Consider the following 21,758-nt stretch of genomic DNA (forward strand, 5'->3'; position numbering starts at 1 on the left):
TGAGTAAAGGTACACGAGTACTTTACTTGTCACTCTTATTGTTCTGGCTGCAGACTAAGACACTCTTAACTTCTGTGTGCACTTGCAGGACTAACATGTATTTATACATGTAAATACAATGGGCCTCATTCACCAACCATTCTTAAGAAGAAATTTATACAGAAACACACTTATGCAGTTTTCATCAAGATCTGGCATTCACCAGTGTTTTCATATTTGGGATTTGTTCATAGGAAAGAACAGAGTCTGTGCACACTCAAGATCAGAAAGGTGTGAACAATTATGTGGTTTAAGATGAAGAATACAAACCCTGTCACAAACCAGGGAGCTAGCCGTATGTCTGGAGAATTGAAGTTTATTTCTCGTATGCAGGTAGCAGACACCTAACCAGCTTCTAAAATAATGGACTAACACACTTTTAGAGTTGGACTGATGCCAAGATTAGGCCCAACCTACATATGCCAAGTGACAGGAGAGACACAGCCATGTAGGGCTAAACAAAAATAGGAAGAACAGAATGTTATAAATACAGTACAGTACACAAAATATTGAATATAATGACATATAACACAGCACTAAACACATTACATTTCTCTTGGATTTCTTTTGTCTGATGTCAAATGTGGACATTTCCCTGGTTGACATAGTGTAGTGGGTAACACCTCTACCTTCTATTATTGTAGACTAAGGTTCAATCCCATCTAGGCAAGCACTTTACACTGTATCAATACAGTCCTTGGACAAGACTTCTAACACTACTTTCACCTACCTGTGTAACAATGTAATATATATAATAATAGTATCTGCCAAATGACATAAATCTGTGGGTTTATGTACCAAAAAGCAAAAAAGCTGGATGTATGTAAATGATTTTTTGTGATATCACAAAAATATTGAATTCCAAGCTATTTATCAGCTTCCATGCATGGTCTGTACAAACTGGGGAGTGAATGGCATGCTTTGAAAAGTAAACAGTGTTTATATACTACACCAAACTTTTATTTAAAATAAATCTTTTTTTTTTGCTCTTTAATGTGTAACGAATTCAAAATGGGCTGTTTTGCAGCCATATTTTCTTTGACGCATTTACGAGATACACAGTCTGTCTTGTAAGACAGTGTGGGGTGGAAAGGAGAAATGGGAACGACATTTATGAACCAAATACTAATTTACGTAATCTTCACCTGATTTAGTTAGTTAACTTACTCCCACAAAAAATAAAAACATACTCGGTTCAGCTCGCAATAAAACCCCAAAACAAGAAGAGTCTGTTAAATGTATGGCGTGACGACAAAAGCTAGGGTTACACATTTGTGAGTATGAGAATATTAAATGTTAATAAGATAGGAAATTAGTTATAACGTCTGTAAAATAACGGTCGAGATATAAACACTCCAACGACGCAACTGAAGGGAAAAGAAAAAACAAAACTGGTTTGCGGACCACAGGAAGAGGCGGGGCAGTGGTGTCTGCACCATGGCGACGGGGACGCTACACTCACAGCTCGTCTTCGGCTGCTTTTTAGTATTATTGTTGAAATCAAATCTCCATACCTGTGAACAGTTTTCTATCGCTTTCTCGAAACCGTCGGACTGCGGTGTTGGAGGCTACTTCGATATTTCGAGTTTATCTTGTGCGAAATGTGGAGCGGATCAAATCAGCGGCAAATCGGGTAACACCAGCTAGCAAAGCATTGCCACTATCTGGCTATAAAGGTGTCTCCAAATGTCGGGGTTTGCTTTTTGGTAGCTAGCTAGCTAGCTGTCATGAATTAAATGAAGCTTCTATCAATTGCAAATGTTAATAAACCTAAGCGTGAGGCATGAACCTCACATTTCGTTGTTGGCTAACGTTAGCCTAACGGTCCCTATTGTAAACAGGTTAGCGGCGCTAGCTAGCTAGGTTAGCTAACTCAGTTTTGATAAGAGGTTTGGTCATTATAAACCACAGCTTGCTGCTGTACATTAAAACCCATCCATGGCATTTACGTTAGTATTTTTATGCAACAGTAATGAACCACTATTAATTTATTGCCAAGAAAACGTTCACTCAGGAATTTGAGTTCAAAATTTCAGAAAATTCGACACAATTAACTTAACGTTAGTTGTTAAAAGGCTGAAATGTGAACAAAGTCATTCAGAGTGATTTGGCGTGAATGGTCGGTTCTAGAGAAACTTACAGAATTTGTTTACTTTTATGGTGGTAGGAACCAGACGTCTACCTCTAACAGCTCCCTCAAAATGCTTAGGTTTATGCTGCGAGATGTCTGACATTTTATGTGATAAAGTTCTGTCTTTAAATTTCTGTTAATCCATTCATGGCAGAAAGGCACATCATACTTAATTTTCAAATTTACCACATACGAAAGCTCGGAAGGTTTGTATAGGTTCACTGGTGGTTTTCGATTGTAAATAAAATAGCTCTGTTTGTGTCGTAAATACGGAGACCTCTCGTTCTTATCTCGACCATTGTAAAGAAATCAGAGGCTGTAAGTTTCTTTACAATGAACCATATTACATTAAACCACTTTGAATGACTCTGTTTATGTCCCAACAAGGACTGAATTATTCAGAAATGTAAAATAATTCCCATTAAATTTGCAAGGACACGTTTTTGTCAAGCTGCAGTAGCATATAACAGACAATTTAATTATAATTACAGTTGTGAAATATTTGATGTTAGTATGGAAAATAAAGTGCCTGATGTCTGAGACATTACTTTTACGATTGTTTTGTAAATGGTGATGAGATGCATGCAGGGAAAAGTAAAACCCAAAGAAAAGTTTTTTTTTTTAAACATTTATCACTGTTTTATCATTATCAACATTACATATAAAACCTCAAGACATGTGTAGGTTAACTAAAGGTTCTGGACAGTAAATAAAATGGCAATATGTTTGTTGTAGACCTAGGTCCTGAAGGCCCACTGCACTGCACCTTTTACTGTTGTAGACATCACAACCCCTCATTCTTATCAGCACCACTGTAAAAAAAAATCTGAGTCAGTAAGCTTATCTACAATAAATCATTTAACATCAAGCCACTTTGAAAGACTTTGTTTACCCTTTGACAATTTAATTCCTGTATCCTGTATTCCAAATATTGTATCTGAAATTTCCTTCTTTACATTTGCCTATTCCACTGACTAAAAATCACTAGGACTTTTTTATTATTACTATTATTATTATTTATTTTTATTTTTTGTATATATATGTTAATGTTAGTGTGACAGTAGTGGTAGTATATACCACATATTTAGGTTTACAGGTGCTAAATCTCTTAATCTTTGACAAATTTGGGATAGAACAGATTTATATCAGACCTAAATCAGATACTCTCACTTTCTGCTAATGTTAAACACCCACACTGTACATCCACTCATTGGGCCTCATTCATCAATATTAGCAAAGGTCCTAAGATAAAGTCTACATCAGATTCATGACATGTTCTTAAACCACAGAACTTTTCACACACTCTTGATCGTGCACAGATTCTGTTCTTACCTAAGAACAAATGCTAAATAAGAAAACATTGATGAATGTCAGAATCTTTGTGAAAACTGTGCAGGTAGGAACGGTTGGTGAATGAGGCCAATTGAATGCATTGTTGTGCTGAATGCTGCCTGCAAGATGTTTTTGGGTGGTGGACCATTCTTAACATTCTTCCAACAGTGAGTGGATAAATCAGTGTAAGGGGATCCCCACTTATTATTTTGTTGGTCACTCGAGCACAGTAGTGACACTGACATAGTAATGGCTTGGTAGTGTGTTGGTGCTAGTATGATTGTATCAGCCTCAGTGTTGATATAATAGGAGTTTCTAATGAAATCCCTGTTGAGTATACAGTTGTGTACAGAGGTTTGGGCACCCCTGGTCAAATGACGTTTTGTTCATATTGTAAGTGAAAATAAGTTAACACATCTTCTAGAGTAAACACACTTCTGCGCATTTTAATGCACAGTTACTGTTTATTTGTTGAATTTAACATATTGGGGGGGGGGGTGGATATAAAATGCAAAATGTGGCTTGTGCAAAAGTTTGGCACCTCTTATATCTTATGTTTTAGATATTTTATGTTTCAATATGATTTCAATATGCTAAACTGTAATTAATATACATTATACATTACAATTAGCTAAAATGCCATATTTATGTTTGTTTTCTGTAGAAATTGTGTTTATTTCAAAGCAATCAAATATATGTGATGTTTTACATGTGAATATGCTTTTTGCTTGCATGTTTGGGGTGCTGGTATATTGTTTTATATGTTCTTATGTTTTCTCTGAAACAGGTTTGAACTGCGAGTGCCAAACAGGTTTCAAAGTACTGACCAACAATGGAGCATCAATCACCTGTCAAAAGTGTCCTGTCTCCAAACCGGTATCAGTTTATCTGTTCAATGTTCACATCAACTAACAAGCACCCATGATATACACTGAAACAGTTACAATATCCGGCTGTGTTCCACAGGGTGTTACTCAGGATGGCTATGAGTGTATCCGATGTTCAGGCAGCGTGGGTGAGGATGGTAAATGTGAGTGCCCTACAGGCAGCATTCTGGGTGAGTAATTTAGGTTTTCTTTACACTGTGAGACTTCCATGAAACTTTAGTAAACCTACACAAATCAAATTGCACTTGAATTGCATAATATAAAGTATTCTGAGTAGTATTAGAAATCAGTACATGTCTAAATGATAAGTGAGGTATGTAATGACGTGATGTTGGAAATATACACAGAACAGAGAATAATCCCCCTTGATGTAAGGTGGGAGAAAAATTATACAAAATGTTAATTTTATGTAAAATTTAAAGTATGAAAAGATTGTATCTCGTTAAGATAAACAAAAAAACGTATGAAAAATAAATGTGTCAGATATGGAACCTAGGCTAATTTATGTTTTTTTTTAATCAATTTGTGGTATAGTGATTTTTTAAAAGTTCCCAGGTTTTGTCCTATTGTGGTTTGTGACTGCTGGGAAATGTTGTAAATAGTTCACATGATATAATGGTATGACTGGTATATATGATGTAATGGCTGTATGGATTGATGGGGCCTCTCACCATTAAGCGTGACTAATTATTGGACAGGTGTTGGAGCTCATTACCAATACAATAATAGTGCCTCTGAAATTTTTTGCATAACAATTTAAGTCACCCGCGACCCTGACAGAGATTGGCTTAGAAAATGGATGGATGGATGGATGGAATTAACTCATTTTGAACATAACTCAAAATGCTAATAGCCTGTACATGACTAGCAAACACAGATTTCAACAGTTGTACATACATAAAATCATAATATTCTTCTATAAAACACAAAAAAGTTTACTTAATGGCAAAACATAGCAGACAGGATCTGTACTTTTGTTCATCCCAATGATCTTGGTTCACCTTAAAAATGGTCTTTCCCTATATAATCTTTGACTTTACTCAACTATATATTTAGAACTCTGATGTCTCATATACATACACCACATTCCAAATTATTATGCAAATTGGATTGAAGTGTCATAAAGATAAATTTTTTTGTTTCTCACTTAAACTCATGGATGGTATTGTGTCTCAGGGCTCTTTGGATCACTGAAATCAATCTCAGACACGTGTGATAATTAGTTTGCCAGGTGAGCCCAATTAAAGGAAAACTACTTAAGAAGGATGTTCCACATTATTAAGCAGGCCACAGGTTTCAAGCAACATGGGAAAAAAAGGATCTCTCTGCTGCCAAAAAGTATCAAATAGTGCAATGCCTTGGACAAGGTATGAAAACATGAGATATTTCACGAAAACTTAAGCGTGATCATCGCACTGTGAAGAGATTTGTGGCTGATTCAGAGGACAGATGGGTTCGAGCAGATAAAGGCAGAATGAGGAAGGTTTCTGCCAGGCAAGTTCATCGGATTAAGAGAGCAACTGCTAAAATGCCATTACAAACCAGCAAACAGGTATTTGAAGCTGCTGGTGACTCTGGAGCCCCGCGAACCTCAAGGTGTAGGATCCTTCAAAGGCTTGCTGTGGTGCATAAACCTACTATTCGGCCACCCCTAACCAGTGCTCACAAGCAGAAATGGTTGCAGTGGACCCAGACATACATGAAGACTAATTTCCAAACAGTCTTGTTTACTGATGTTGAGTGTTGTGCAACCCTGGATGGTCCAGATGGATGGAGTAGTGGATGGTTGGTGGATGGCCACCATGTCCCAACAAGGCTGTGATGTCAGCAAGGAGGTGGCGGAGTCATGTTTTGGGCCGGAATCATGGGGAAAGAGCTGGTAGGCCCCTTTAGGGTCCCTGAAGGTGTGAAAATGACCTCAGCAAAGTATATAGTTTCTGACTGACCACTTTCTTCCATGGTACACAAAAGAAGAACCGTGCCTTCTGGGGGAAAATCATCTTCATGCATGAAAATGCACCATCTCTTGCTGCAAAGAATACCTCTGTGTCATTGGCTGCTATGGGCATAAAAGGAGAGAAACCCATGGTGTGGCCACCATCTTCCCCTGACCTCAACCCTATAGAGAACCTTTGGAGTATCATCAAGCAAAAGATCTATGAGGGTGGGAGGCAGTTCACATCAAAACAGCAGCTCTGGGAGGCTTTTCTGACATCATGCGAAGAAATTCAAGCAGAAACTCTCCAAAAACTCACAAGTTCAATGGATGCAAAAATTGTGAAGGTGATATCAAAGAAGGGTTCCTATGTTAACATGTAACTTGGCCTGTTAGGATGTTTTTGATTGAAATAGCTTTTGATTTCAGTGCATGTGACCTCCTAATGCTGCAAATTCAACAAATGACCATTTTCAGTCCTTTACAACCTATAAAATGTTTTGAAACTCTGCTGTGCAGAATAATTTGGAACAGTGCATATTGAGTTTTTTTTTATTTTTGAAGAATATACTGTTATCAGTATTTAGGAAAATCAGGAAAATATCATTTGCATAATAATTTGGAATGCGGTGTGTGTGTGTGTGTGTGTGTGTGTGTGTATACACTGCTCAAAAAACACAATATAACTCCAAGTAAATCAAACTGTCCACTTAGGAAGCACACTGATTGTCAATCAGTTTCACATGCTGTTGTGCAAATGGAATAGACAACAGGTGGAAGTCATTGGCAATTAGCAAGACACACTCAATAAAGGAGTGGTTCTGCAGGTGGGGACCACAGACCACTTCTCAGTACCTATGCTTTCTGGCTGAAGTTTTGGTCACTTTAGAATGTTGGTGGTGCTTTCACACTCGTGGTAGCATGAGACAGACTCTACAACCCACACAAGTGGCTCAGGTAGTACAGCTCATCCAGGATGGCACATCAATGCGAGCTGTGGCAAGAGGGTTTGCTGTGTCTGTCAGCGTAGTGTCCAGAGGCTGGAGGCGCTACCAGGAGACATGGAGGAGGCCATAGAAGGGCAACAACCCAGCAGCAGGACCGCTACCTCCGCCTTTGTGCAAGGAGGAACAGGAGGAGCACTGCCAGAGCCCTGCAAAATAACCTCCAGCAGGCCACAAATGGTTAGAAACCGACTCCATGAGGATGGTATGAGGGCCCAACGTCCACAGATGGGGGTTGTGCTCACAGCCGTGCAGGACGCTTGGCATTTGCCAGAGAACACCAGGATTGGCATCCACCAACTCCATCCACCAACGCCACCTTGCACCACAGACTGTCCAGGAGTTGGCGGATGCTTTAGTCCAGGTCTGGGAGGAGATACCTCAGGAGACCATCCGCCACCTCATCAGGAGCATGCCCAGGCATTGCAGGGAGGTCATACAGGCATGTGGAGGCCACACACAATATTGAGCCTCATTTTAACTTGTTTTAAGGACATTACATGAAAGTTGGGTTAGCCTGTAGTGTGGTTTTCCACTTTAATTTTGTGCATGACTCCAAATCCAGGCCTCCATTGGTTAATAAATTTGACTTCCATTGATGATTTTTCTGTGATTTTGTTGTCAGCACATTCAACTTTGTACAGAACAAAGTATTCAATGAGAATATTTCATTCATTCAGATCTAGGATGTGTTATTTGAGTGTTCCCTTTTTTTTAGCAGTGTATATGTACACACACACAGTAAATATACTTGAATACTGTAATACCATTAATATTAAGTATAATATATATATATATATATATATATATATATATATATATATATATATATATATATATATATATATATATATATATTATACTTAATATAAGTATACAATATATATATATTATACTTAATATAAGTATAATATATTTTTTCCACTTCCCATCCCATTTTAAATGAGCCCAGGCCCAGTGGCAGCATTTCTGGATCACAGATATATATATATATATATATATATATATATATATATATATATATATATATATATATATATATATATATATGGTTTCTTCTTTGTGCTTAAGAGTTTCATAGACAGTGTTTTTCAGAAAGTTTTTTTGAGCCCATGCAGTGATTTCCACTATAGAATCATGTCTATTTTTAATACAGTGCTATCCGAGGGCCCAAAGATCATGGCCAGCATATACTATTTTTTCTGAATATTTGAATGTTATTATGTACCATAGATGGTGAAAAGCAAAAGTTCTTTGCTATTTTTTGTTGAGAAACATTTTCTTGAATTGTTGCACTATTTCCTTGTCCAGTCTTCACCAGAGTGGTGAAGCCCTTCTCACCTTTACTTCTGAAAGCCTCTCTGGAATGCTCATTTTATACCCATTCGTGTTACGGACCTGTCGCTAATTAACCACCAGATTTTTTTTTAAAGTACATTTTTGGAACACGTTGCTGGCATCAAATTCAAAATGGGCATATATTTGGGGGAAAAAAAATTCAGTTTCAATATTTGATATATCATCTTTATTCTATTTTCAGTTAAATACAGGGTTTAAATCATTTGCACATCATTGCATTTTGTTTTTATTTACTTTTTCACAGCATCCCAACTTTTTTGGAAATGAAGTTGTAATTAAAAATAAAATAAAGCTAAAAAAACTGTATAAAGGCTATTCTTAATGAACATTTCATGCTCTTGCACTGTCATTGAATGAATAGATCTTTCATGCTGAACTTTGGGTTTATTTTATTCCTCCTCAAAACTGGATTTAGTTGGTAGGTTAACTCTGATTCATCGTTTTGTTTAACTGTGGCACTTGATACAAGCGGAAAGGATATTTCAGCTCTAGTAAGAAGACTATAGATAATTAATCAGTATATTCATCATTGTTTTGTCAGTGGAACGAAATGTGAACGGGACTCTTCTAGAAGAAGCTGTATGTGAGGCCTGCAATGGAACAGTCCCAGCTTTATCCGCCCCGGATGCCAAAGGCAGCAGGTGAGCCTTCCTTCTATAGCCTTTACTGACTTCTCTACTATATATTATAAACTCAGTGAAACTCAGTGTTTCTTTCCCTGTCAACAGCCATATCCATCATATTACTAACATTTAAAAAGCTTTGTAAATTGGAGTAATTTCTGGAAAAACAACAGGGGATCACATAAATTTAGCTTTGTTAAATACACTGCTCAAAAAAATAAAGGGAACACTCAAATAATACATCCTAGATCTGAATGAATGAAATATTCTCATTGAATACTTTGTTCTGTACAAAGTTGAATGTGCTGACAACAAAATCACACAAAAGTCATCAATGGAAATCAAATTTATTAACCAATGGAGGCCTGGATTTGGAGTCACACACAAAATTAAAGTGGAAAAACACACTACAGACCGATCCAACTTTGTAATGTCCTTAAAACAAGTCAAAATGAGGCTCAATATTGTGTGTGGCCTCTACGTGCCTGTATGACCTCCCTACAACGCCTGGGCATGCTCCTGATGAGGTGGCGGATGGTCTCCTGAGGTATCTCCTCCCAGACCTGGACTAAAGCATCTGCCAACTCCTGGACAGTCTGTGGTGCAACGTGGCGTTGGTGGATGGAGCGAGACATGATGTCCCAGATGTGCTCAATCGGATTCAGGTCTGGGAAACGGGCGGGCCAATCCATAGCTTCAATGCCTTCATCTTGCAGGAACTGCAGACACTCCAGCCACATGAGGTCTAGCATTGTCCTGCATTAGGAGGAACCCAGGGTCAACCGCACCAGCATATGGTCTCACAAGGGGTCAGAGGATCTCATCTCGGTATCTAATGGCAGTCAGGCTACCTGTGGCGAGCACATGGAGGGCTGTGCGGCCCTCCAAAGAAATGCCACCCCACACCATTACTGACCCACTGCTAAACCGGTCATGCTGAAGGATGTTGCAGGCAGCAGATCGCTCTCCACGGCGTCTCCAGACCCTGTCACGTCTGTCACATGTGCTCAGTGTGAACCTGCTTTCATCTGTGAAGAGCACAGGGCACAAGTGGCGAATTTGCTAATCCTGGTGTTCTCTGGCAAATGACAAGCGTTCTGCATGGTGTTGGGCTGTGAGCACAACCCCCATCTGTGGATGTCGGGCCCTCATACCATCTTCATGGAGTCGGTTTTCTAACCGTTTGTGCAGACACATGCACATTTGTGACCGACACAGCAAACCTTCTTGCCACAGCTCGCATTGATGTGCCATTCTGGATGAGCTGCACTACCTGAGCCACTTGTGTGGGTTGTAGAGTCTGTGTCATGCTACCATGAGTGTGAAAGCATCACCAACATTCTAAAGTGACCAAAACATCAGCCAGAAAGCATAGGTACTGAGAAGTGGTCTGTGGTCCCCACTTGCAGAACCTCTACTTTATTGAGTGTGTCTTGCTAATTGCCAATAATTTCCACCTGCTGTCTATTCCATTTGCATAATGGCATGTGAAATTGATTGTCAATCAGTGTTGCTTCCTAAGTGGACAGTTTGATTTCACAGAAGTTTGATTTACTTGGAGTTATATTGTGTTGTTTAAGTGTTCCTTTTATTTTTTTGAGCAGTGTATAAAGAAAGTTGTGTTGGGCAGTATGACAATATTTTTTGTTTTTATAATGAATTAATTCACAATATATAAAAACATGCTGTTTTATGTATATTGTGCATATCTTTAGCACTAAAAGGTTGGTGCTCAAACTGTTATGGTTAACAGCCACTGCTCCGAGGCAATAGAATACCAGACTGTAAAGTGTCGCCCGCGTTATTTAATTCGTCAGCACACAGCGGTGTGTGAACCACATAGACCTGACAAACACTGCCGAAGTTTTATCAGCACGTCACCATACCAACACGGGGAAATAACACACTGGACCGTGTGTATACAAACATACGTGACGCATACAGAGCCGTGCTGCCTCTCCGATCACATTTCCATCATGCTGGTCCCTGCGTACCATCCCTCGCTGGGACGCTCCAGACCCACACAGAAAACCATCACTGTGTGGCCCAGCGATGGTGATGGTGCTGCAGGACTGCTTTGAGTGCACAGACTGGCAGGTGTTCAGGGATGCTGCTGTGCATGATGGGGAGCTGGATCTAGTGGATTATACATCTGCTGTCCTCGGATACATCAGCAAGTGTGTTGAGGATGTCACCACCATCAGGACTGTGACGTGCTACCTGAACCAGAAACCCTGGCTGAATGCAGACGTCCGATCTCTGCTGAAAGTCAGGGATGATGCCTTCAGGTCTGGCGATTCACAGAAACTCAGGAGAGCTAGACGTGAACTGACGGCAGGCGTAAAGAGGGCCAAAGCTGCATACGCCTGGAAGATCCAGGATCCATCATTTTTCTTCCCAGGATCCACAGAGCATGTGGTGAGGCATCAAATGCATCACAGACTACAACACCAGTGATGCACAATACACTAGGGACCCCTCACTGCCTGATGCTCTCAATAAGTTCTGTACCCGCTTTGAGAACCCAAACATACCCCCCAGCACCAGACTCACTCCAGCACCTGGAGAACAGCCCCTCAGTGTGACCCAAACTGAGGTGAGGAGGATCCTGAAGAAGATTAATCCCCGCAAAGCTGTTGGCATTCCGGGGCGTGTGCTGTAGTGCTGTGCAGACCAACTTTCTGAGGTGCTGACAGACATCTTCAACTCCTTGTCCCCACCTGCCTGAAGACCGCCACCATCATCCCAGTCCCCAAGAGCTCCACAGTGACAGAACTGAATGACTATCAGCCAGTAGCCCTCACCCCGATAGTCAGAAAAGTGCTTTGAAAGACTGGTTATGACCCACATCAAAGCCAACATTGACGTCACTGGGGATCCACACCAGTACACGTACCGGAAAAACTGATCCACAGAGGACGCCATCTTCTCTGTGGTCCACACTGCCCTCACCCACCTGGAGAGTATTTTTAAAAAAAGGATTTTTACGTCCATATGCTCTTTGTGGATTTCACATCAGCCATTAACACCATGATTCACCAGACCCTGGCTTACAAACTCCATACACTTGCACTGAGCACCACTCTCTGCAGTTTTGTCCTGGACTTCCTGACTAACAGGCCGCAGTCTGTGAGGATCCACAACATCTCCTCCTCCACCATCATCCTCAGCACTGGCTCCCCTCAGGGCTGTGTGCTGAGCCCCCTCCTGTTTACACTGCTCACATATGACTGCTCAGCCATCGATCCAGGCTGTCATATTGTAAAGTTTGCAGACAATACGGCAGTGGTTGGATGCATCACAAATAGTGATGAGTCTGGCTATAGGCAGGAGGTGGAACACCTGGAGAGTTGGTGCAGTGAGAACAATCTCTGCATTAACGTGAAGAAAACAAAGGAGATGATTGCGGATTTCAGAAGGGGCAACACCATCCCTCCCCTCCCCATACACATCAGAGGATCTGCAGTGGAAGTGGTCTTCAGCTGTAGGTACTTGGGTGTACACCTAAGTAACAATCTTACCTGGAGTAATAACACTTAAAGCCTGATCAGGAAGGCACATCAGCACCTCTGCTTCCTCAGAAGGTTGAGGCGTGCTGGACTCGGGAGTTCAGTCCTCACCTCATTTTACAGATGTGTGGTGGAGAGCGTTCTGTGCTCCAGCATCACTGTGTGGCACGGAAGCTCCTCTGTGGCAGAAAGGAAAGCTCTGCAGAGGGTGGTGAAGGCTGCACAGAGGACTGTTGGAGTCATCCTCTCCACCACCATGGACATTTACACCTCCAGATGCAGAAAAGGGGCCACTGATATCATGAAGGACCCCAATCACCCAGCACACACAATTTTTGTTCCGCTCCCCTCAGGTAGGAGGTTGCGGAGCATTAAGAGTAAAACAACAAGACTTAGGAACAGATTCTTCCCTGAAGCCATAAGACTCTTAAATTGCAATTAGACGTCACTGCAATGGCACTTCATGTCCACTTATTTATCTCTGCTGCTGTACTGAACCAGTGACCCCACTATATCAGCCCTACACATGTCACTTTATACATGTCACTTTATACATTACCAGTATTAAGATGTACACCTTCTACCTCGTACTCATGCTGCTGTGGTTCATGCTGCTGTTATTTGCACCCCTTTATTTGCACCTTCTATTTATTGTTTATGTTACTTTGGGAGTTAACTATTTACCACATGTGATGCGAATGACAATAAAGCCTTATCTTATCTTATCTTATCGAAAGAAAAGGCCAACTGCTAGGTTCATTAAAAAGTGAGCATAATTTGTACTTTTTAAGTACAACCCCAATTCCAATGAAGTTGGGACGTTGTGTAAAACATAAATAAAAACAAAATACAATGAATTGCAAATCTTTTTCAACCTATATTCAACTGAATACACTACAAAGACAAGATATTTAATTTAATTTAAACGTTATTTTGCAAATTTTCACTCATTTTGAATTTTTATTTATTTATTTATTTATTTTTTGAACATTTTGATGCCTGCAACACGTTCCAAAGAAGTTGGGACAGGGGCATATTTACCACTGGGTTACATCACCTTTCCTTTTAACAACACTCAATAAGCGTTTGGGAACTGAGGACACTAACTGTTGGAGCTTTGTAGGTGGAATTCTTTCCCATTCTTGCTTGATGTACAAAATCAGTTGCTCGGTCAACGGTCTCCGTTGTTTTATTTTGCGCTTCATAATGTGCCACACATTTTCAATGGGAGACAGGTCTGGACTGCAGGCAGGCCAGTCTAGTACCCACACTCTCACAATCAGAGATGCTGGATTTTGAACTTTACGCTGATAACAATCTGGACAGTCCTTTTCCTCTTTGGCCCGGAGGACACGACGTTCATGATTTCCAAAAACAATTTGAAATGTGGACTCGTCAGACCACAGGACACTTTTCCACTTTGCGTCAGCCCATCTCAGATGAGCTCGGGCCCAGAGAAGCCGGCGGCGTTTCTGGGTGTTGTTGATATATGGCTTTCGCTTTTCATGGCAGAGTTTTAACTTGCACTTGTAGATGGAGAGACGAACTGTGTTCACTGACACTGGTTTTCTGAAGTGTTCCTGAGCCCATGTGGTAATATCCGTTACAGAATGATGTCGGTTTTTAATGCAGTGCCGCCTGAGGGATCGAAGGTCATGGGCATTCAATGTTGGTTTTCTGCTTTGCTGCTTACTTGCAGAGACTTCTCCAGATTCTCTGAATCTTTTGATGATATTATGGACTGTAGATGATGAAAAGCTCGTTGAGAAACATTGTTCTTAAACTGTTGGACTATTTGCTCACGCAGTTGTTCACAAAGTGGTGAAACTCGCCCCACCCTTGCTTGTGAACGACTGAGCCTTTCAGGGATGCTCCCTTTATACCCAATCATGACACTCATCTGTTTCTAATTAACCTGTTCACCTGTGGAATGTTCCAAACAGGTGTTTTTTGAGCATTCCTCAACTTTCCCAGTCTTTTGTTGCCCCTGTCCCAACTTCTTTGGAACGTGTGGCAGGTATCAAATTGAAAATGAGTGAATATTTGCAGAAAACAATAAAGTTTATCTGTTTGAACATTAAATATCTTGTCTTTGTAGTGTATTCATTTGAATATAGGTTGAAAAGGATTTGCAAATCATTGTTTTCTGTTTTTAGTTATGTTTTACACAATGTCCCAACTTCACTGGAATTGGGGTTGTAGATTTAGTATGAAAATCTTGAAATATTGTGATATTATATTTTTCACCTCGGTCACCTGTAGATGTACATGTTTCCTGCAAGAATTTCATATATTTTACCAACTGTGCAGACATTCTTTTTTTTGGCTTCCCATTTCTTTTTGCAGCCTATTGAAAAGAAGGATGGCTTGCTTCCTTGATTTTTTTTTTCTTTACAAAATGTTTCTATTATGGTTTTTGCAACTGCTTAATAGTTATTTGCTAGAAAGTCTGATAGAAAAATAAATGTTGATAATTTTGTAAAATATTACTGATAAATAGTCTACATTTGCAAGCTTTTAAATCTGTATATAATACACTATGTTGCCAAAAGTATTCACTCACCCATCCTAATAATTGAATTCAGGTGTTCCAATCACTTCCATAGCCACAGGTGTATAAAACCAAGCACCTAGGCATGCAGACTGGTTCTACAAACATTTGTGAAAGAGTGGGTCGCTCTTAGGAGCTCAGTGAATTCCAGTGTGGTACCGTGATAGGATGCCACCTGTCCAGTCATGAAATTTCCTCACTACTAAATATTCCACAGTAAACTGGTGGTATTATAACAAAGTGGAAGAGATTGGAAACGACAGCAACTCACCAAAGTGTTAGGCCATGTAAAATGACAGTGTGGGGTCAGTAGATGCTGAGGCTCATAGTGCACGGAAGTCGCCAACTTTCTGCAGAGTCAATGAGACCTCCAAAACGTCATATGGCCTTCAGATTAGCTCAAGACCAGTGCGTAGAGAGCTTCATAGAATGGGCTTCCATGGACAAGCAGCTGCAGCCAAGCCTTACATCACCAAGCGCAATGCAAAGCATTGAATGCAGTGTTGTAAAGCGCCGCCTCTAGACTCTAGATCAGTGGAGACATGTTCTCTGGAGTGATGAATCATGCTTCTCCGTCTGCCAATCCGATGGACGTGTCTGGGTTTGGTGGTTGTCAGGAGAACGGTACTTGTCTGACTGCATTGTGCCTAGTGTAAAGTTTGGAGGAGGGGGGATTATGGTGTGGGGTTGTTTTTCAGGAGTTGGGCTCGGCCCCTTGGTTCCAGTGAAAGGAACTCTTAATTCTTCAGCAGACCAAGAGATTTTGGACATGCTCCCAACTTTGTGGGAACAGTTTGTGGGTGGCCCCTTCCTGTTCCAACATGACTGCGCACCAGTGCACAAAGCAAGGTCCATAAAGACATGGTTGAGTTAGGTGTGGAAGAACTTGACTGGCCTGCAGAGTCCTGACCTCAACCCGATAGAACATTTGGGATGAATTAGAGTGGAGACTGTGAGCCAGGCCTTCTCGTCCAGATCAGTGTCTGACCTCACATCTTCTGGAAGAATGGTCAAAAATTCCCATAAACACACTCCTAAACCTTGTGGAAAACCTTCCCAGAAGATTTGAAACTGTTAAGTGACTACCTTTGGCAAAATAATGTATATCTATTAAACAGACTATACACAAGGAAAAACACATGTAATTGATTGTATATTTATATATTTCTAAATTATGTACATTATATTAGAAATCAGTGCTTCTAGTACAATATTATTGAATTATCTAAATTTATTTTCCCTCTCTCTCTTTAGTGAGTGTTAATCTTGTGTGTGTGTGTGTGTGTCTGTCTGTCTGTCTAGGTGCGTGAGATGTCAGGACTCCTTCATCAGCATGTCTCAGTCATGCATGTGTGGGTCTCCCAACATCCTGGTGAGAAATTTAAATCCCAATATATAGACAATATCAAGTTAAGATATATCCTTATGTACTATTATTTATTTAATTTAAACCCATCTACATACATTGGACAGGCATCAAGGCTGTTTTTCCTGCTGCATGGAAATCCTGGAAATTTTCTTCTGGAATCTATTGAAGTAGTTTGAGGGATCGGATAGCAGTTCATCTGCAATGCGTCTTAGTTGCATTTACACTCAATTTTTTCAGGATCAGGTAGCTATCCAGCCAGCCTGGGACGCATGAAGTAGCTAAGTATAAACAGGCTAGACCTTGCAGCTGTATTTTGAGAGAGTGTGGAGCTGTTGTCAGATAGGGATTGAAGTTTTTTTTGTGTGCAGGCTGGAGGAATGTGCTTTGCTTCCAGTAGCCTGCCCACTTCGGTCGTGCCCACCGTCAGCTTTGCTCAGCTGGTAAGTGCCTGATATTGAATGGTACTAATGGAAAGTTTGGACACACCTCACTGAATTTATATTTTTCATAATAATATTGAAGGTGTGATTAACCAAACATAAAATCTAATTTACAGTTTTCCTCTAACCTCAAAGGTAGTCAATTTGGCAGAACATATTTAGTGTTCAGAGATTGCTTTCTTAGTTTTGCAGTGGCGCTATTCTGGGTGACATAGATTTTCATTAATTAGCCACATTAGCTTATTTTACTCCAGTGCAGAGGCAAAAAGAAGCACTTTGAAATAAGGGTACTTTCATATGATAAGCATGTTGTGGTTTGCTCACCTCAAACATATTGCCAAGAACAAGTTTGAAAACTATCCACCTCACACCATAGATTCACCTGTATTTTTGTATTCTAACATTGGAGAGGTTACTCTTCATTTTGGAAAAGAGAAAAGTGATTTGAAGGGCTTCATCGATTAATTCAGAAGCTGAATCTTTAGGTTATTCCACATAGGCTTTAACTCGATGTTCCTATCCCAGTTTGAGCTCCTGTTCGAGATTCTCGTTCCTTTTGACGTTCGTGATCATGCCATCAGGCGACCATGATTGAGTTCTTGTTGCTAGCTAAAGTTTGCAAAAAACAAACAGATATTAAAATAGTGTTGTTTTATCATTGTCATCCAAAAAAAAATGTGTTTTGGTATGCTAGTAACTTAGATACATTGAATTCATTTAGTCTGGTCTGAATAAATTGCACAAATAAATTGTGCTCAGTGTAAAGGCCTTAGTACTTACAGCATTTAAATACAAGCACAATTCTGTTTCATTGAAATTAAATTCATTGAAAAATTACAGACATGCATTTTTAGTTCCCAGAAATCGTTAGGTCTTCTCTGAGGAACACTGGATTTTATGAAACCAGTTTGAGATGGCTTTTGCTTTGTAACATGGTGCATTATCATGCTGGAAGTAGCCTTTAGAAGATGGGTTAAATGCAGCCATGAAGAGATGCACAATGTCAGCACCAATACTCAAGTAGTCTGTGGCATTCAAGCCAATTGATTGGTATTAACAGGTATGGTATTAAAGGCAGGTTTGGTCCATGAATTCATGCTGATGATGCTGAATTATGATCCTACCATCTAGGTGCCTTAGCAGAAATTGAGATTCATCAGTCTATACATTTTTAGAAAGACTCGACTACATACATTTTTCCAGTCTACAATTGTCCAGTTTTGGTGACCCAATGCCTACTGCATCCTCAGCTTTCAGTTCCTGGCTGACAGAAGTCAAACCTGAGATGGTCTTCTGTTGTTGCAGTCCATCAGCCTTAAAATTTCACTTTTCAGCTTGAACCAGTCTGGCCACTGAGCTCTCTCATCAACAAGGCGTTTCCATCCACAGAACTGCTGCTCAGTGGACGTTTTTTCTTTATTGCACCATTCTGAGTAAACTCCAGAGACTGTTATGCATGGCAATCCCAGGAGGTCAGCAGTTATAGAAATACTCAAACCAGCCCATCTGGAGCCAACAATTATCCTTGGTCAAAATCACAAAATGCTGACATTTTCTCCCCATTCTGATGGTTGAACATTACCTAAAGCTACTGTCCCATATCTGCTTGATTTTATGCACTGCACTGCTGCCACATGATTGGTTGATTAGATAACTGCATTAATAAGTAGGTGTACAAGTGCCAGATTTGTCTTTGATGTCCCTAGCATGTATTTGTTTAAATTGCACTTAACTGCAGTTAATACAGGGAGGTCACATATGAGGTTGAATGAAATGCTGCTTATAAAATAACCTTTGTGGTTTAGGGCCTTGCTGTTCCATCTGTATGGTTCTCTGGCTTCCTGTATTCCTCTGCAGCTGCATGTCTGGTAAGTGTGCATAAACACACATGCAAACACATGCAAATTTTAGTTTCATGAAAATGACTTTTTTTTTCACAAAGTCTTTATTACAGTGGTGTGAAAAAGTGTATGCCCCATTCCTGATTTCTTTTTCTTCTGCATGTTTGTCACACTTAAATGTTTCAGATCATCAAACAAATGTAAATATTAGACAAAGATAACACAAGTAAACACAAAATGCAGTTTATAAATGAAGGTCTTTATTATTAAGGGAAAAAGTAAGGGAATCCAAAACTAGTGGGCCCTGTGTGAAAAAGTGATTGCCCCTAAACCTAATAATTACAGCAGCAACCACTGCAATTAAGCGTTTGCGATAACAGGCAATGAGTCTTTTACAGCGCTGTGGAGGAATTTTGGCCCACTCATCTTTGCAGAATTGTTGGAGGGTTTCTGAGCATGAACCACCAATTTAAGGTCATGCCACAGCATCTCAATTGGATTCAGGTCAGGACTTTGGCTAGACCACTCCAAAGTCTTAATTTTGTTTTTCTCAAGTCATTCAGAGGTGGACTTGCTGATGTGTTCTGGATCATTGTCCTGCTGCAGAGCCCAAGAGCTCTTTAGCTTGAGGTCACAAATAGATGGCCGGACATTTTCCTTCAGAATTTTTTTGGTAGACAGCAGTATTCATGGTTCCATTTACCACAGCAAGTCCTCGAGGTCCTGAAGCAGCAAAACAGCCACAGACCATCACACTACCACCACAATATTTTACTGTTGGTATAATGTTCCTTTTCTTTTCTTTATTACTTCATGCAGGATCTGAAACTTTATTTTTACTTCAATTGACTGATAAACATCTGTGGAAGACATGTTGTTCACTAAGTTTAGACTTTCATGCAGCTTGCAATCACCAGATTCATCTAATTGGGGAAGGACTCAGAAGCACACATGATTTTACAAAATGTCCACACAATGCATGCAATTACACATTTCCACCAGATAGGTCCCCAAAATCCTCAAAAATACATAGTGTAGCTTTAAGAAAGTTGAAGTACCTTCAATGTTTTTTTTCCCCCATATGGAAACTTAGTCCCTTGGGTGGCGATCTGATTATTACAGCCCACACTTTTTAAAATTTGATGTGCGAGTGATGCTCTGATGCTTATTTCTCACATTGTTTGTCCTTGTACACTTATGGTTTTGCAAATAGGAAGAAAAATACAAGCTATGAAAAATACTGAAAAGAGAAATGTTCCTCAGTCAATATACTGTCACTTGTTGCTCAGAGTTACAAAGAAAAAAACAGATTAACCAGATAACATTAACATTTTATTGAACTATACGGTCCTTTCAAAACCACCTCAAATCAGGGTCACCCATACCTGCTTGACTTTTGTTCCAGTCCCCTGAAGAAAATAGCGATTGATTATAAACTTCTATTGGGTAAGCTCATTACTGATGGGTGGGTCTTGACTGAATTATCAGAGTGAGTGCTAAACTTAAATGTTTTTAGCACAGGGCTAAAGATGTATGGTTTGTGATAAAGTGCTTGCTAAGGAATGCAGACCCAGCCATCTCATTAAGTGACTAGACTTACTATTTGATTATTTCTCTCTTACTATTTGATAATTTCTGTAGTTTTGTACCAGTGTTTACTGTGTAGGAAAGAAAGGGGTGATTTCTAAAATACTTTTAACCCTAAAAAAGAAGCACACTCTTAAAAAAAATTTCAGAAACCACATAAGCAAGTCACAGAAAATTCACACGTAATCTGTCTATGTGATGTGCATGCATGTGAAGCTCAAGCTCAAGGAACACAGCTGGCAACTTTGGCAGCAGAACTTGCCTGAAAATCATTACGAACTGATGCATGTCTCTTTACAGACCCTCCAAAATTGTGGACAGAGCTGTTCATAAGCCTTAGCAATGCAATACTTTCAGATACTTAATACATCAAAAAGTTATACTATGCTGTAAACCACATTCTCAAGTGCGTGCAACCTTAATGAAGATCTGGATGCAGTCTGAACAAGTTTAGAGAAATTTTGGAGATGTAATTTTACTGACATGCTTTGGGCTATTAGGGGACAATTGAGTTCTAGTATTTGTTAGCAACGTTAGCCTCATAGCTCACTAAAGAATGCTTGGGCTTGATTAGAGTTGGAAGTAGAAGACTTGGTAAATTTGACTCACCCACTTCCCAAATTAGGTCCCTAAAACCTTTAAAACCAGGCCCATAGTGTCAGAAGTGTCTAAACTTATTGTCTTTTTGAGCCAAATTGTAATAATACAGTTTTTAAAAGTGTTAACAATAGGCTCCCGAGTGGCGCAACCGTGTAAGCGTTGACCCTATCATCTGGAGATTGCGAGTGATGCTACAGTTATCTGTAACCGGGAGTCCAAGAGAGCACATTTGGCCTCGCTCCTTCTCCCCCCATCACTCAGTGCAAAGCTACTCAGCGCAGCTGTTCAAAAAGAAGTTGTGTTTTCAGAGGTCTCAGAGGAAGCCTGTGCTAACCTTCACCCTCCTAGCATTGACAGTATCGTGTGATTGGGGAAGTCCTAACTAGCGGGTGGAATTGGAAATGACTAATAATTCTTTTTCAAAATAATTGGGGAGAGAGTTGGGTAAAAAATCCCCCCAAAAAGTGTTAACAGTGTTAGCCTAGTAGCTTGCTAAACTACAGAAGCAACATTTAGGCTTAAACGTGTCTTGACTGGTTGTGACTACATC

The 21,758-nt window shown here is 40.0% G+C and overlaps 1 protein-coding gene across 3 annotated transcripts in view; it reads left to right on the top strand.

The window, feature by feature from the left end:
• Window positions 1–1,465: 1,465 nt before the first annotated feature.
• The window catches only part of tmem67 (transmembrane protein 67), a 55,970-nt gene continuing 35,677 nt past the window's right edge, over window positions 1,466–21,758 (top strand). Inside the window, exons 1-7 of one of the 3 annotated variants that reach the window (XM_017704026.2) lie at window positions 1,466–1,672; window positions 4,290–4,378; window positions 4,469–4,559; window positions 9,230–9,329; window positions 16,674–16,743; window positions 17,109–17,180; window positions 18,986–19,048. In XM_017704026.2, coding sequence (XP_017559515.1) covers window positions 1,477–1,672; window positions 4,290–4,378; window positions 4,469–4,559; window positions 9,230–9,329; window positions 16,674–16,743; window positions 17,109–17,180; window positions 18,986–19,048 — 681 coding nt within the window. In that variant the 5' untranslated portion in view covers window positions 1,466–1,476. Of the gene's footprint in view, window positions 1,673–4,289; window positions 4,379–4,468; window positions 4,560–9,229; window positions 9,330–16,673; window positions 16,744–17,108; window positions 17,181–18,985; window positions 19,049–21,758 lie in introns of those variants that run through there. The other 2 variants (XM_017704027.2, XM_037533780.1) reach the window with 2 other exon arrangements.

This window comes from Pygocentrus nattereri, chromosome 24, assembly GCF_015220715.1.
Source record: "Pygocentrus nattereri isolate fPygNat1 chromosome 24, fPygNat1.pri, whole genome shotgun sequence".
Lineage (NCBI taxonomy): Eukaryota > Metazoa > Chordata > Actinopteri > Characiformes > Serrasalmidae > Pygocentrus > Pygocentrus nattereri.